The sequence below is a fragment of the Pelobates fuscus genome, chromosome 8 (assembly GCF_036172605.1).
Source record: "Pelobates fuscus isolate aPelFus1 chromosome 8, aPelFus1.pri, whole genome shotgun sequence".
NCBI lineage: Eukaryota > Metazoa > Chordata > Amphibia > Anura > Pelobatidae > Pelobates > Pelobates fuscus.
The window spans coordinates 82,168,624-82,184,872 of record NC_086324.1 but is presented as its reverse complement, the minus strand read 5'-3'; the positions used below and the strand labels follow the sequence as shown (position 1 = coordinate 82,184,872).

The following is a 16,249-nucleotide window of genomic DNA, read 5'->3' as shown; positions in this document are numbered from 1 at the left end:
CAAGTTCAGGGGCCCATTGGGTGGCCCAAACTGTTAGGGCCACCAGATGACACAGTATTACTGGAGGGGGGGGCGGTCAGGGCTGCAGCGTTTTAACAGCCCGACCGGGCCCCCTTTGAGGACATCAGAGCTGTGAGGAAGTGACAGCCCCAGAGGAGCTTATGTCTTTGTTTATATATCTGCATGAGTGTCAGTGTATGCACGGGTGTGTGTGTAACTTTCACCCCACCATACACACTGTCACCCCCCTTCACAATAACTCCACCAATCCTGTCACTCACCCATGCCATACTCACCCCATTACACTCACCTTCTCTTGCACGGTCATATTTACCCCCCCAATCCTGTCACTCACCCATGCCACACTCACCAACCATGGCTCTGCCATATTCACCCTATTACACTCAACTTCTCTCGCACTGTCACACTCATCCCATCTCATTAGTCGCTCCAATTCTGTCATACTCAACCCTCCAACCATGCCACACTAACCCTGTTGGGCATGAATGAGACACATGGAGAAGCTAAGGGGCTGGGGGGAGTGAGACGTTTGGGGGGGCCAGGGCAATTTTCACACCAGGGCCCCATGGTTTCTGCCCCTCAGGGTTCATCCGTCTGCCCGTGGTATTATTAAATTGCATAAGAGGTGGTATACATTTCTCCAACTGCAGCATTTATTCAGACATCAAAGCTGCAAGTGTGATTTCCAGCAGATTAAAAATATCCTTTTTAGTTTAATAAACAGAGCATCAGAAAACAGAGTAATCTTAGCATACGTAAAATATGTTGTCTAGTACCTGGCTTTTCCCTTCCATAATCTCTTTCAATCGTTTTAGCACTGTGGTAAGACTGCGCAGCTGTACAGCAGTGCGTGGGTCATGACCCAGAGGTGGTTCTGGTTTTCTTCGAGTGTCTAAAGAGAATATAATCCAAAGAATTATAAAATATATATTTTTATTCATTTCTCCTGATAAAACTGTTTGTTAAAAGGGAACATTTTCTGAAACCTACCCATTTACCATTGCATGGCTAGAACTGTTGAATTTCATTCAGCCCTTATTTATCAAAAGTACAAATCATTTATCCCATTTAATTTGTGATATTCTTTATTTGTACAAAACATGTTTCAAACTCCATTTAACAATTTGGTTGAGGATTTAAAAAAAAAATACAAAAAACAATTTGTTGTTACATACCTGAAGCATTGGAGGTCCTTCTTTCGCCTACTGGCTGCTTTTTATACTGGATTGGTGATCTGTCAGACCGTGACGCCGAAGAGTGATGTGGACTAGACCACATGCTTCCCAGTGCAGGATCACCAGGCCCTGACTCGGTTCTATCTGAAGATGTTGCTGGTCTGACTTCATCTAAAATATATACAATACACAAACTGATAAATAAGCTTTAATGGTACATAAACATTGATAATCAAATTACAAAAACACATGGAGAGTAAACAATTATCTGATATTAATAATGCAATAAGGTGCAAACCTCATAAGCACTCCTTAAGTGTCCCAAGTAACATATAATTATATATACACACACACACACACATATACATTATATATATATATATATATATATATATATACATACATACACATATACACACACACACACACACACACTTATTATTATTATTTATTCAAACAAATAAAACGCACACACTATACCAAACAAATGGCCAAAACAAACAAGACAAAACACTTTATGCAAAAGTAATTACCACAATTCCACAAGCCTAATAGGACAGAATACAAGCCGTCAATGCCCCACCCTCCCCCCAACGTTTCGGCACCTCACTGGCTACCTTTCTCAAGGATTTGGTCCTATTAGGCTTTGCGGAATTGTGGCAATTACTTTTTTGTAAGTCAAAGCGCAGGACTCATCCGGGCAACGTTGACCAGATTACTCTCAGAGTCTCACCAAGGAGCCCAGAGCTACACACATTGGTCCGGTCTGCCCTGAAGGGAGGCTTTTAACGTTTTCATATCATACAGTTACTCCACTTTAGCCAACAATTGCCATATCGTTGGGACTTCCGTTGTGTGCCATTTCATAGGGATCAACACTTTTGCTGCATTTAGCAGGTGGCGGGTCAGCAACTTCTTGTATTGGACAAGGTGAGTTTTATATGAAAAAGCATAGAAAGGGGTTATTTTCGGTAGATCTGTGTCAAAGATTTCCAAAATTAGACCGTGAGTCCTGTCCCAGAATGGGGAAGTCTCAGGACATGACCACCAGATGTGAATGTCTGTGCCCAATTCACATCTCCAGCAGATCACAGAGGCTGTAGGGTACATTCGGTGAAGCCTGGCCGAAGTAATTATAAATTAGTTCACGCATCTGAGGAAGTCCAGTGGACGAAACGCGTTGGATTACTACATTGGGGACTCACTTGCTGTACTTTTATCTCCACCTTACAGTGGATTATATGCGGTTTTTATCTGGACCTTTGTAAGTGCATTTTGTGATAAATTCTTTGTAGTTTTAATTCCATCTGCACTCTTTCTTGGTTTCTTTATTTTACAAGTGCTAAAGAAGATTTTCTCCATATTATTTTGAAGACCAGTCCAAGTTCTCAGGAATCCAAAGTCTCAGGTGGAGATCCTGCTAACTCAGGGTTGTAGGTTAGAGGTGTCGGGGGGGGGGGGGGGGGGAGAGTCGGTGTCATGGTAAGGCGAGCAGTGGTCCAAAGCAAGCACCACACCACTGATTAGTGGGTGTTCAGGATTTGTCCATAATTTCTGCGTGCCAGTAGACTATCCACAAGAGATGGGCAGCGCGGTAATAAGTCTGGACTGACGGGGGGCCAACTCCAACCAGCCTCTTTGGCAGAGAGAATTGTGATTGGCTAATCCGGGGAGGACCGGCATATCAAACAAAATCGTATCAGGGCTGAGTTGAAAGATTGGGAAAAAAAGTTATTGGTATGGTGATGGATTGTTTGGAATAAATAAAGCAACCGAAAACCACGACACACACAATCCATTCCTCTTTATGACTTACGTACTTCAGAGACCCCACAGCAGGTAGGAAAGTCTACTGGTACAGCTAGATTAAGTCTCTAGTTAGCCAAACGCCAAGATATTTGAGACGGCTCTCACATCATTGAAAAGCAAATGGATTGCGTAAATGACTGATCTCCACTTAAGCGTAGGCAATTGGAAGTGCCTCTGATTTGTCAGCATTGAGTTTTAGGTTTGAAAACTTGCCATATGTTAAGAACACCAACAGTAATTTGGAAAGGTGGATTAGGGGAGTCTCAAGGAAAAAGAGCAGATCATCTGCATACACAGCAACCTTATGGCAGACTCCTCCACATGTGAGCCCCGTTACACCCCCATCCTGTCTGACCGCCACCTGAAAAGGCTCTAGAGAGAGGGAACAAGGAACACCCGGCTGGTGCCATTTCTGATTTGGAGAAAAGGGAAGAGTCCATCATTGATCCGTAGACGGGCATTGGGAGCGTATACAGCGAAGAGACCCAGGAGAGCATGTGCGAGCCTAGGACTATCTTTCATAGCATGGCCAGCATGAACTGCCAGTCCACCCAGTCAAATGTCTTCTCAGCGTCTGTAGAGAACCTTCCGACCCGTACTACAAGCTGCGTGTATGATTAAGGCTCTGATTGTATTCTCCTTCGTCTAGGTGGACCAGATTGTATTCTCCTTCGTCTAGGTGGACCAGCTGCGGTAACACTACGTCCACTCAGCACTTTAGTGAATAAATTTAGAACCACATTGAGGATCGGGATAGGCCTATAGCTAGCGCAGCTGGTCGGGTCTTTGCCCTCTTTGGGGTTTAATGCGTTTGTGGCCATAATAGTGTCCCTCGGAAATTGCCCCTCATCCAACATAGAACTGAGCCCAGCCAATAATTTAGGCAGGAGAAGATCTCCAAACATCTTAAGGTATTTAATGGGAGGCCATCCGGGTCCGGGCCTTACTTATGTTTAAGACCTTAAGAGAGTCCCCTATAAATCTTTAATAGAGATGAGGGACATGTAGGATTTCCAATGACTCCCAAGGCAAGACATACCGCTCCAGTTTTCTGTGATCCAAATCGCATGTTAGATCTCGTCTCTCGATGGGCAACCCAAGGATAAATTATAGACGCTTCAATAAAATGAACAGAATTTGCCTACAATCTGGACAGGTAGTTGGGCGAGTGTATCACCCTGTTCCTTATCCTTCGTGATATGGCACAGGTGCTTTCGCTTATGAAGCATCCGGGCTAAAAACAAACACTTTTGTTGGAGTGCTTATAGAAATGCCTGCTCGATTTCCAGAGAATCTGTACCAGCTTCTGAGACCAAAGGTGGCGTAGCTACCTCTAAGCCTCCAGTAGCTCCTTGTAAGTATCTTCAGACATTGTATCCTTGTGTGTGTTCAAGCATCACCACTCTATGAGCTAGGTCACCCACGGCGCATCGCTGCCCTCGCTTACGTTGTGTGGAAAATTTCATTAAATGCCCTCGAGTCACATTGCGTGTCTTTCAGCCTATATAATGAGGACTCCAAACACACCAGGAGCGGCGAATGACCTAACCATGTGGATGGAAGAATGCTATGTAATCTAGTGCCATGAGGAATTAAAGTTTTTTGGTTTTTTTCATATTGTTGAGGCCCAGTCTATTTGGACTGCATTCCCTTTTAAAGTCCCATGTGACCAATAAAGAAGATTAAACTTTAGACCTCCCGCCACCTCTAATTTAAAAAGGTGACTTATTAAGATCTCAAGACCTGCAAATTAAATAGGTTACACATTTTGGAATACTAATGCAAAAGCTTTCATACTAGTTACTTATCTCGCTAATAAGGAGCCGTAGCAAACAAAACATAGGACTGAATCTGCTATTAAGCATCTCCTTGCAACAGTATGATTATCAGTAAAGAACAAGGTTTTGAAGATCAAGTTGGACATTTTAAAAGGACTCGTTTATAAGGTGTGGCACATCAGATGTTGCCGAAACACACAATATTGTGTTACTTCAAGCACAAAGTCAACTTCATGGATTGGTAGTGGCCACAGCTAATGTCATTGCAGCATTGTTAGTCAGCCCAGAACAAGAGTTAGCAAGAGTTCATTCTGTGCATATTGGACACCTGACAAACTGCATGCTGGAGACAGTCCTTCAATAGCAGGACGGCCACCCCCTTCAATTCAGTCTATGTCCTCCCCTAAGAGGACAGAAGCTGAGGAGGGAACTTGGTCTCAGAGATGGAATGGAGGTTTTAGGTTGTTTTTTTTTTTATTTTTTTTTATCAGGAGTGAGACCAGAACAGCAAAAATCACTCGAACAAAAGTGCTAAACGAAGACACAGATTTTTGGTTGAAGTAAACCTTACATATATAATGAAGTAGCAAATCATATAACCATATAACCATTTTCTGCAATTGTCATCATTTCAAAGTTCAAATGTAAGAATTTTACTAATAGTTTTTTTCTGTGATTACCCGATTGGTAGACTATAAAAAATACTTTATAAAAATGTCATACCAAACACACACACTACAAATATTAACGGTGTTTCTTCTAGATGCCAAGGGTCTTTAAGGGGAATTTAATAGAACAGTGAAATGCAGGAATTCCCTCATAAAAGCTGCATGCCAAGGTACACTCTGGTGCTTAACTAAAACATGAGAACTGGAAACTAAAGTAGCAATGTTTGACGGATGATCTCGTCAGCAACTAATGTTCCAGGATTTAAAATTGCACCTATCATGCAAACATGATGTTTTCCAATATATTTGTACCCGTGTATATATATATATATATATATATATATATATATATATATATATATATATATATATATATATACACACACAAGCCACTGTAAGCAAGTAAAATAAATAAAAATCACGTTAATATACACGTGCACTCAATTTACTTGCGGACAATGATAACATTAGTACATTGTATTTGGATTCAAATTTTGTGTTTAAATTTAGATATTCTAAATGTGTATTCATACACATACATAAATATAACGGTAAACCGTGGATTATGGGAAAATAACACCATCCACATTTATTTACAGAGAAACAGGAGACCTAAGGCTTAAAAGAGTACAATGCAGGCACCTAGACTTCATCTCAAGAAAGTGATCTAAGTGCCATGTCCCTGTAGCTTTACACCTTCAACTAAAACCACGGCAATTCTGCAGGATTATCAATGTTTACAGTGCAGCGGTAAAATGCCTCTAGTGGAGGCCACACAAGTGAAACGTGGCTATTTCAATCCGATAGTACAGTAGCATTTTACCACACATGCGCACTAGCCTCCCAATGATTTCCTATGGGAAAGAAATTTGTCAAAAAGATCATTGAAATTTATCACAGCTAAGGATGCACTTCCAGAGGTGGAGAAGAAGAAAATTTAAGTAAACTATAATTTTCAAGCACTTGGAGGGAGACTGGTAAATTAAACTGGTACAGGACACTATCATTAGGAATAAACTTTTGTATTTCTTTTATTAACATTCTAATGGGAGAGATGTGACTGATGTGGCAACACTAAGCACAAAATCAATAACATGAGATATTTAGATCAGAAGGTTTGGACCATTAAACATGTGATCGTCTAACACCTGCCAATGAATTACTAAAGCACTCTTGGTTGAGAAACGGCTATTAGAAAAACACCACTACCAGCTTGTAAGTCCCAGCTTTTCCTGGTTATTATTTCACCAGAAGCCTACAGGACAGTTTTTGGACACAGACACATGGATGTAACTGGACTAATGATAATCAAATTATAACATGTATGGGAATGAAGCATTTACATGAGACATGGGGAAAGTGAAAATTACATCTTGTTAATTGGTATTAGTTATACAAGCTTTCCAAAGCAATAAAATCCTGTAGATATATCAGCCAATTATGCTTATCAAGAAAGTAACTGCATCATCCTGCTAACTTAAAAAAAAAAAAAAAAAAAAAAAAAAAGAAACAATCAGTTCCTTCATGATAAATGTGCATCTCTTGTGTCAAACTATTGTGCACAGCAGAAGGAAAATAAAATCATTCATAAAAGTATGAAATTGTATAAGAGTTGGAAAATACCAAAGGCTACATAATTACTAACTGGTATCATGGCTAACTTGTGATTTTTACACAAATCTTACCATGCAAGAACTCTTAAATCCTGCTAACGATTCAAACACATCAGTCTAGTTAGTACATACATCCCAGGTTAATATATATATATATATATATATATATATATATATATATATATATATATATATATATATATATATATATATATATATATATATATATATATATATATATATATATATATATATATATATATATATATATATATAGCGATTTTTAAGCCATACACTAGAGGGGAAATAAATTAATGTGCATTGTTAATAAATACCTTTAGTGAAACGAAACAGATTCACAAAGGAGCTGTATGCAGATTTGAAGGGTGGATCTTCTTGATCAGGAGTTAGTGGTTTAAAATGAGTTAAGCGAGATGGGCTACTTGGAGATCTGGGAAGCTCGCCGATTGATTCCTGGGTTGGTGAGGACTGGTCCTCTGTGGCCATTTCATGAGACCTAAATAGATTGTAAAATAAAAACATCCAGTTCAGTGGGTGTTATTTGCAGAAGCTATACTACGGAAGAATTAAACTAAGATTTTACAACGGCTGACTATATGTGATCATTTGTGATTAAAAAAACATTGATAATGTAAGATAAGAACAAACAAATATTTAATTCTGTGTTGTGGCTAACAGTAGCATAGATCACCAAGTCACATTATGCATTGACAGTCCTTCACTAACCATTAGAGCAGGACAGGTATGCAATGTTTATCAGATTCTCCACAGTACTGCAGGTAAACAAAGTAGGGGTTAGAGGACGTAGAAACAAATGTAGCAACCAGCCAACTACATTCCATGTCAAATTATTATGAATTATATATTTTTGTATGCTCTACGTTACTCTCTCTTTTTACCCCACTTTCAAACCAAAAACTCAAGAGTGGGAAGAGAGAAATACATTGGAAGGTCCAACTTACAAAATGTACAACATAATCTCTTCTAGTTCTCACATTTGGTTTGTCACATATTCACTGTAAGCCATAACATCTCCATGTACTTTTTTCCCCATGTGATTCTCCATTTTCTTTTAAAATGTATAGTCAAAGATTTAGTGCTTGATATCACAACTCAAGCAGAACTCTGTGCGGAGAGGACACCAAAATATTGTTAGTTTCTTCTCCACTCTCTAGGATGACTGATGGCGGATTTGAACATAGCTTATAACAATTACTGACAAGGAGTTAAGAAGATGACGCACATTATTTCTCTGACCTCACAAACTAATTTGTCAAAATTAGAGGGTAAGAAAATACACCTTTTAAAATGCACGGTTCTTCTTTAAAGATATGCTAAATGGATGCTAACCTCCTACGATAATTTTTTATTTGTGCTTCACAAGAGTTAACACTCCATAATGTATCACAAATTGCATTTATTAAAAAAGTGCTTAATAAAACTGAACGCGTGAAAATGGGCCGAGTTATGGTTATGGGAGATTTTAACTGCGTACCCGATATTGAGATAGACCGAAGTTCTAAAACAAAAACCAGTAACTATGGAAACTTGAAGATGACTGCTAAAAAATTTTCAGAATTAATTAAACAAGCCCAACTTTTAGATTATTGGAGGATATTTCATACGAAGGAAAAGGATTTTTCCTGTTTCTCAAAAGCTTTCTGCTCATATTCTAGAATTGATCTCTTTTTGGGGGACAGAAACTTAGCGAGCCAAATTAAAAAGGTTTTTATAATAGCCACTACATGGTCAGATCATAATCCGGTCATCCTAGATATAAAAGAACAACATCAAAGAACAAGAGCTGACTGGAAAATGAAAGACTGGTTACTTAAAAATGAAGACAATCTTAAACAAATCAAAGATACAACAGATTATTTTTTCAAAGAAAACAGAAACAAAGATGTCTCTCCAGCAATGACTTGGTGTGCTTATAAATCAGTAATAAGGGGCCTTTTTATAAGCTTAGCAGCAAAAGAGAATAAATTAAATAAAAAAAAGGCAAATTTAGCTGAATTGTACATAAAACTAGACAATTTACTTGAACAAAATAAAAATAAACCATCTCGGAGTATTACTAATGAAATTATAGACACTGAAAAATTAATTAATGAACACCTTATGACAAAGGCTAATAATGCGTTGCATTACTTAAAACAGAAATGGTACTACACCGGAAATAGAGCAGAAAAACTAATGACGAACAGAATAAAAAAAGAAAAATCGAAAAGAATCATCACCAAAATTATTGATAATGGAGAGACTATCTTGAGACCTGAAAAAATAGCAGAAGCCTTCAAAAATTACTATCAAGATCTATACAATATTAAAGATCTTACCGAAACGTCGAACATTAGTGCATTTCTCGAGAACATAAAGAGTCCAAAAATTTCACAAATACAACTGCAGGAGCTTAATAAAACTTTTCAAGAAGAAGAACTGATTTTCTGTATCAACAAATTAAAAAAGAATAAATCCTCTGGTCCAGATGGATTTGATAACCTTTTTTACAAATTGTTAGGAAATAATATTAAAACGGACCTAATTGAAGTTTTCAATTCCTTTGTTACACCTAATAGCATACCGGCAGAACTGTTACAAGCAAATATAGTGCCTATCCTTAAACAAGAAAAGGATGCAGAGAAGATAAAGAATTATCGTCCAATCTCATTGTTGAATACCGACATTAAAATATACTCTGCTATGATAGCAGAACGTTTAAAAAAAATTATATCAGAAATAATAAACAGAGACCAAGTCGGGTTTGTCCCGGAGAGGTCTTCAACCCATAACATCAGAAGATTGATTGACATATTGGATTCCGCTTGGACCACTGGAACTCCCATGTTGACCCTGTCCTTAGATGCTGAGAAAGCATTCGACAGGGTCAACTGGGAGTTCATGAGACAAACACTACAGCGATTTGGATTGGAGGGAAGACTTCTTGAGAACATTTTTGCCCTATACACTGGCCCAACAGCAAGAATAAAGGGGAATGGCTTTAGCTCAGAGTGGTTCCCATTATCTAATGGAACACGACAGGGGTGTCCGCTATCCCCCTTACTCTATATAATCTCATTAGAACCTTTGGCATCTGCCATTAGACAAGAAGAAAACATCTCGGGTTTTGACCATAAGAAAGAAAACATAAAAATAAACCTTTACGCAGATGATGTGATCATAACTTTAGAAAATCCGTTACAATCAATAACACAGCTCATGACAACTATAGAAAAGTTTTCACAGGTTTCTGGCTACAGATTAAATACAGACAAATCAACTATTTTGGCGAGTAATGTAAATAGGGAAGAAAAAAAAGAGATAAAAAAGAGGTTTGACTTTACTTGGATTGAAAAATCATTTAATTATTTGGGAATTAACATCTGTACAGATCCAAGCAAAATTGTTGAGATTAATTTCCTCCCATTACTTCTAAAAATGAACAAGCTATTAAAAGATTGGAGAAATCTGGAATTCTCCTGGTGGGGCCGTATAAATATAGTTAAATCCTATGTTCTACCAAAGTGGTTATACCTATTCAGAATGCTTCCTTTGAAGGTACCCGACAGCTGGCTATCACTTATTCAACAATCCTTCTCTAAATTTATATGGCAATCAAAGAAACCTAGGCTGGCAAGAAAATTCTTGGCGATTAAACAAGCAAATGGAGGAGTAGGACTTGCGCTGATACAACAATACTATCAAGCGAGTACTCTCTCTCATTGCATTATCTCACAACATACAGAGTCTAAACATGAGAGATGGTACGCAATAGAAAAAAAAATGTCATATAATAAAGATCTGTCTACCCTTTTTTGGTTGACGCAAAAAAAGAAAGATAACTGCCAACCATGTTCTGAAAGTATAGTGTTACAAAATATTGGAGAAGCATGGAACAAAATAAGAAAAAATATGGGTCTTAACAATCGTATCATTAACACTTTACCAATTCTAATTTTGGAAAACAATATAGAAGATCTAAATTTAAAAAATTGGGCCAAAGCAGGTATTCAAAATATAGAAGACCTAATGATTGGATCAAATCTTAAATCATTTGAACAATTAAGTACAGAATTCGCTCTTCCAGAAAAAGAAAAATATAACTTCATAAGGATTAACAGTTACTTAAGCAAAGTACTAGATAAAGAACATTCAGAAGTTAAATGTAAGTTATGTCATCTGCTGAAAGCGAATGACACGAAAAATCTATTAAAAAAGTGTAATTCGATACTAAGACTCGAGGAAGAAGATCTTATTTTTCCGGCCATTGAGAAATGGGAGAAAGATTTGAAAATAAAGAAAAAATTGGAAAAAAGCGACTGGAAAAAAGCTTGGGTGTCTGTGGTTAAACATATTAAATGCTTAAATTTAGTTGAGTTACATTTTAAGATTATAAATAGACTGTACCTGGTCCCAAGTCGCATGAATAAAATGGATCATAACATATCAGCTACTTGCTGGCGGTGTGATAGTGCGACGGGAGACATGTTACATATCTGGTGGAGCTGTCCCTTGATAATAGAATTTTGGAAAATGTTTATAGGCAAAATCCAAGAAATAATCGATACTAAAATACCCTTGTCTCCAGAATTATTTATACTACACTTAAATCTTAGCCAATATAATATGGATTTTCAATACTTTCTTACTCATGCGCTAATAGCGGCAAAGATCTCTATAGCTAGAAGATGGAGAACTAATAGTATACCAAATTGGGAAACCATAAAAAATCAGTTAATCTTTCAGCTAAAAATGGAAAGCGGCTTAAATATAAATCTAAAAAAAAAAAAAAAGATGGATATAGATATATGGCTAAATAAGCTGTGCGCATTCTAATTTGATAAAGAAAATAGGAGAAAAAGAAAAGGGAAGGGAAAAAGGGGGAAAAAAATGAAAAAGGAAAAAGAAAAGAAAAGAAAATAAGAATAAATGTTAAGATAATCAGCTAGTTACTCTAATTATTACTATGGGAACATTACTGAGGACCTTTGTCACCATCTATATGTTTGTATTGTATTGTCTTTATGTTTTTTGTTTTTGATAATGTGAAATATTAATGATGACTTAGTACCATAGTCCGAACTATATGAACGGCAGCAGAAAATCATCGGCAGGTACTGTCTGAAATAAAAAAATTTTTAAAAAAATTTAAAAAAATAAATAAAAAAAAAAAAAAAACACTCCATAATGTACGTCTTAATACAGTGTTTGTGTATAAATGCAGGCCAATTTTTCAGACACCGTAAAATAAAACATTTCTGAGAAAGGACAAATGTTTACACTTGGCCACAAGCTTGCCTCTAGTGGTGATCACACAGACAGCCACAGAAGGCACTTCCTCATTAACACCTTCAAATTTCAAAGGTTTTCATGTACAGTGTCAAAATAGCATGAAGATACAGACTGCTGCCAATGCTTCTAACAGAGAACCACTGGATTAAATTCTTCTCCATTGAAAGCACTGGATTGGCAGATTGTTGGGATTTCCGAACAGGTATTCAATTTCGCAAATATGAAGGAAGGAAACCGCACACATCTAATATATATATGAAACATGGTACACAGCTGGACCTAAGGCTGGCAAACCCCAAACATAAATGTAAAAAGCAATGTGATCCAGGTACAAAAAAGGTAGCATATTTATTTGGGGAATTGGAACAAACAGCAAAAATTCAACGTACAAAGAGGTCTTTAAAGAGGTCTTTAAAGAGGGCACATTACTCTGATTCATATGTGGTTTTCCATTTCACCCTATAAAGGTTTTCTGATCAAATAAAAAAATAATTTAAAAAAATATATATTTTTTTTAATGTTAATATTTCAAGTGCAAGTATGTTTTTGATTTTTTTCATGTTTATATGATAAATGTGATGCTCCTATGTTCTGGAATCAGTACTGACCAGCAACACTCTTAATTTTAGCAAAGGGAGAACTTCATCAGGTTCTGAAAAAGTTTCATGTGGTAAAGTAAAATAAGTAATACTCCCTAGAGAGGTGGTATATAATTAATTTCGAAATTAGACAAAGGTCCATCTGCCAAAACATAGTTTTTGTTTGTTTTTGGAACAGTGTACAAGCAATGTTAATTTGACTCTTCACTTTGATATGCAAATTATTGTGGAGTATGCACATTATTTAACTGTAGTATCTGCAGTGATGTGAGTATCTGCAGTGAAAAAGGCCCTTTACGGGTCAAAGCTTTGCTTGCACACTATTTTAATAAACTTGCATTTTTGGTTACACCATCAGTACTTGGACCATTGTCTACTTTCTAAACTACAGAGTGGGATTTGGCCTATCTCAGGTCCGGTTGCACTCTAGGGACCAAGAAAGTGTGATGTTCCTTGTTCTATTCAATACATATAATTAACAACAAACTTTTACAATAATTTTTTTTTTTTTTAAAAACGTTCAACCGTTCAATATTCCAACTTTGTTTATGACAATCATTTCAATTGCTAATCCTATTGTGTTTGGAGGTACCACTGGGTATTCTGGACTAACTCATATTACCCAGGAGTAGTAATGGAGCATTTCTGCAGGCAGAGATGTACAAAATCTCAAGGCAAAAATCGAAAACACTCCAAGCACTATAAAATAAATAAATAAACTTGAGCAAGGGAGCGGAGCCTGACTTGCAAACTGAATGGACGCATGTTGGAGAGGTTCCTGATAATCAGCCAATTTCCTGGGAATACTCCCTGAACCCAAAAGGGAACCAACACCAAACAACGCTACCCATATTAGGGGTGCCCTGGCAAGCATCTTGACATTTTTCCCAGGCATTTTCGCTATTGGGTGCCCGAGGTGGTATACTGCGGCCTGCGGGTGACTGAGCTGGGGAGAGGAGGCCGCTCTCCTCTTCTTTGCATTAGCGGTGTGGACACACTAACCTCGTACCCACTCCCCCACCTGGACCTGTGGGGGTGATCCCGGTCTGCTCCTGGAGGGCAACCCGGTTGTGAAAGGCACAAGGAATGGTGCTGAGCGAGCCAACTGTGGGCACAGAGTCCCCCAACATTGCGGATGCAACGTGCTCTTCTAGTTGTTGTGGTGAGAGGTCTGACCTCGCGACCCGGCTGGATAGCATATTCGCCACCTTCTGGGAAAAAAACAACACTACGACAAGCTATCAGGCAAGAAGCAAATGTTAACCATCTATAGAATCGCTTGTGGCTGTTAGAGTGCAGAGAGCGGGAACAAGCAACCTATCCAACCTGCAGAAGCTGGTCCACAGATGAATTGCTCCCCAGGCCGCTCTAAATCCAGAGTCATACGCATCCAGCAAAAAAAATAAATAAATAAATAGAATCCCCTGCCTCTGGAGCCAGTGGAGTCGGCCGGTCAGGAGGAGGGGGCGTGACTTTCACTGCTCTTCTCCCAGGACCGTTGAGGAGTCTTCGAGTAGAGCAGAGGATGTCACGCCCCCTCCTCCTGACATCATCAGGAGAGGCAGACTTCACTGGTTACCGGCTCCTGCCGGCTCCTACCCACCCCTCCCTGGCCTAATGCAAGACTCAGGGAATGGGGGGAATACACTGTTTTATTTTTGGTTATTTTTATCCCCACCCTCAGCCCCTGTACCCCTTACTCCGATCGTAACTCCCCCCCCCCCCCCCCCCCCACAGCTCCTCTCCTCCAATTGAAACCCATATCACCTACACCACAACCCCTTTTCCCAAATTTGTAGCCATCAGCCTACTTCAGCCCCTATCCCCTACTACATTTCCTAACCCCCCCCAATTACAGCTCATACACACAGCATGTGCGTGCGCGTCCCAGTGTGTGTGCGCGCGCCCCAGTAGGCCTGTCAGTGTGTGTTTGTTGACATGCAGTCCACAGCATTACACTCTGCACAGGCCTGTTTCCCATGATACAGCAGTAAAAGCTCATGCCAAGAAATGACATAGAACATGGGAATTCTCTGATGCAAGCTCTGATTCCTCACTTTCAGAATCCATAGAAGAGCATTAAATTGATTCATCTGATGAATAATTTTGTTTTCCAGAGGGATGTATTGGAAGGCTTGTTAAAGAAATCCAGATACTGATAGGTGATCAGTAGCAAAATAAAATAAAAAAATGTAAAATCGAAAGCATTTCCCTTTCATCCTCCGTTAAAAGATCTGATTTTGAGGGAATGGAATTTTCTAAGAAACCTTTCCTTTCTAGGCACTTTAAATCTATTTTTGCAATCAAAGAAGAACAAGAGTATTTATTAGAGCCTCTCCCTGCAGTAGATATATCCATAGCTCAATTGGGTAATAAAACCACATTACTCATTGGAGATTCAAGTGATTTAAAAGATGCTATATAAAAAAAAAAAAAAAGAAACTTTTCTTTGAAGAAGTTTTTTACCTCCTCGTTAGCTCAGTGTAAAGCATGAATTGCTGGTACTTCAGTGACAAAGGCACAGAAGCAGTGTCTAGATCCATTAGAAAAGTTCTATGCGGGAGAATCCAAAGAAGATCCAGTTCAATTGCTGCAGAACATTTAGATGGCATCTGATTTTTTTTAGTTGATTCTTCTACAGAAAGCCTGAAAATATCAGCCAGAGTTTTGGGTTTATCCACGGTGGCAAGAAGAAGAGCAGTATGGTTGAGAAGCCAGTCGGCGGATTCAGCGTCCAAAAATTCCCTATGTGATATTCAGAATAACCAGGCAGACCTTTTTGGTTCCAAACTAGGTGAGCTGTTGAAGTAAATGACGGATGGCAAACAAGTTGAAGTAAATGACGGATGGCAGAAGAAACCAAGAAAAGACGTTGGAATAAGAATTTGTTTTAAAGACCGACCCACTTACAGAGGCTCTTTTTGGAGAAACTCATACAGTGGTCAACAAAAAGTATAGAAATTTAGGACACCATTCCTGTAGGCGGAAGACTAACACACTTTTGGGCAAGGTGGCAACAAACTACCTCAGACCGATCGGTTCTGTCGGTGATGAGAAATGGGTACCAATTAGAACCATCATTAGAAAAAAAAAAAAAAATATGTTCAACAGTCCACTCTTCTAAAGCGGAAACTGCTCTTATGAGAGAAGAGTCAAATCTTAAAAAAATAAAAGTCATAGAAAGCATACCAGGGGAAGAAAAGTTACAGGGCACCTATTCAAGTATATTTCTTGTCACGTAAACAGATGGTACTTTCAGACTGATTTTAGATC

General features: G+C 38.4%; 1 protein-coding gene across 1 annotated transcript in view; it reads right to left on the bottom strand.

The window, feature by feature from the left end:
- PIKFYVE (phosphoinositide kinase, FYVE-type zinc finger containing) overlaps positions 1-16,249 on the bottom strand; it is a 208,584-nt gene that overhangs the window by 155,275 nt on the left and 37,060 nt on the right. The window contains exons 2-4 of the mRNA XM_063430121.1: positions 7,400-7,581; positions 1,197-1,367; positions 798-913 (exon numbers count right to left, since the gene is read on the bottom strand). Of these exons, the coding sequence (XP_063286191.1) occupies positions 798-913; positions 1,197-1,367; positions 7,400-7,571 (459 nt within the window). The 5' untranslated portion in view covers positions 7,572-7,581. The remainder of the gene's footprint in view (positions 1-797; positions 914-1,196; positions 1,368-7,399; positions 7,582-16,249) is intronic.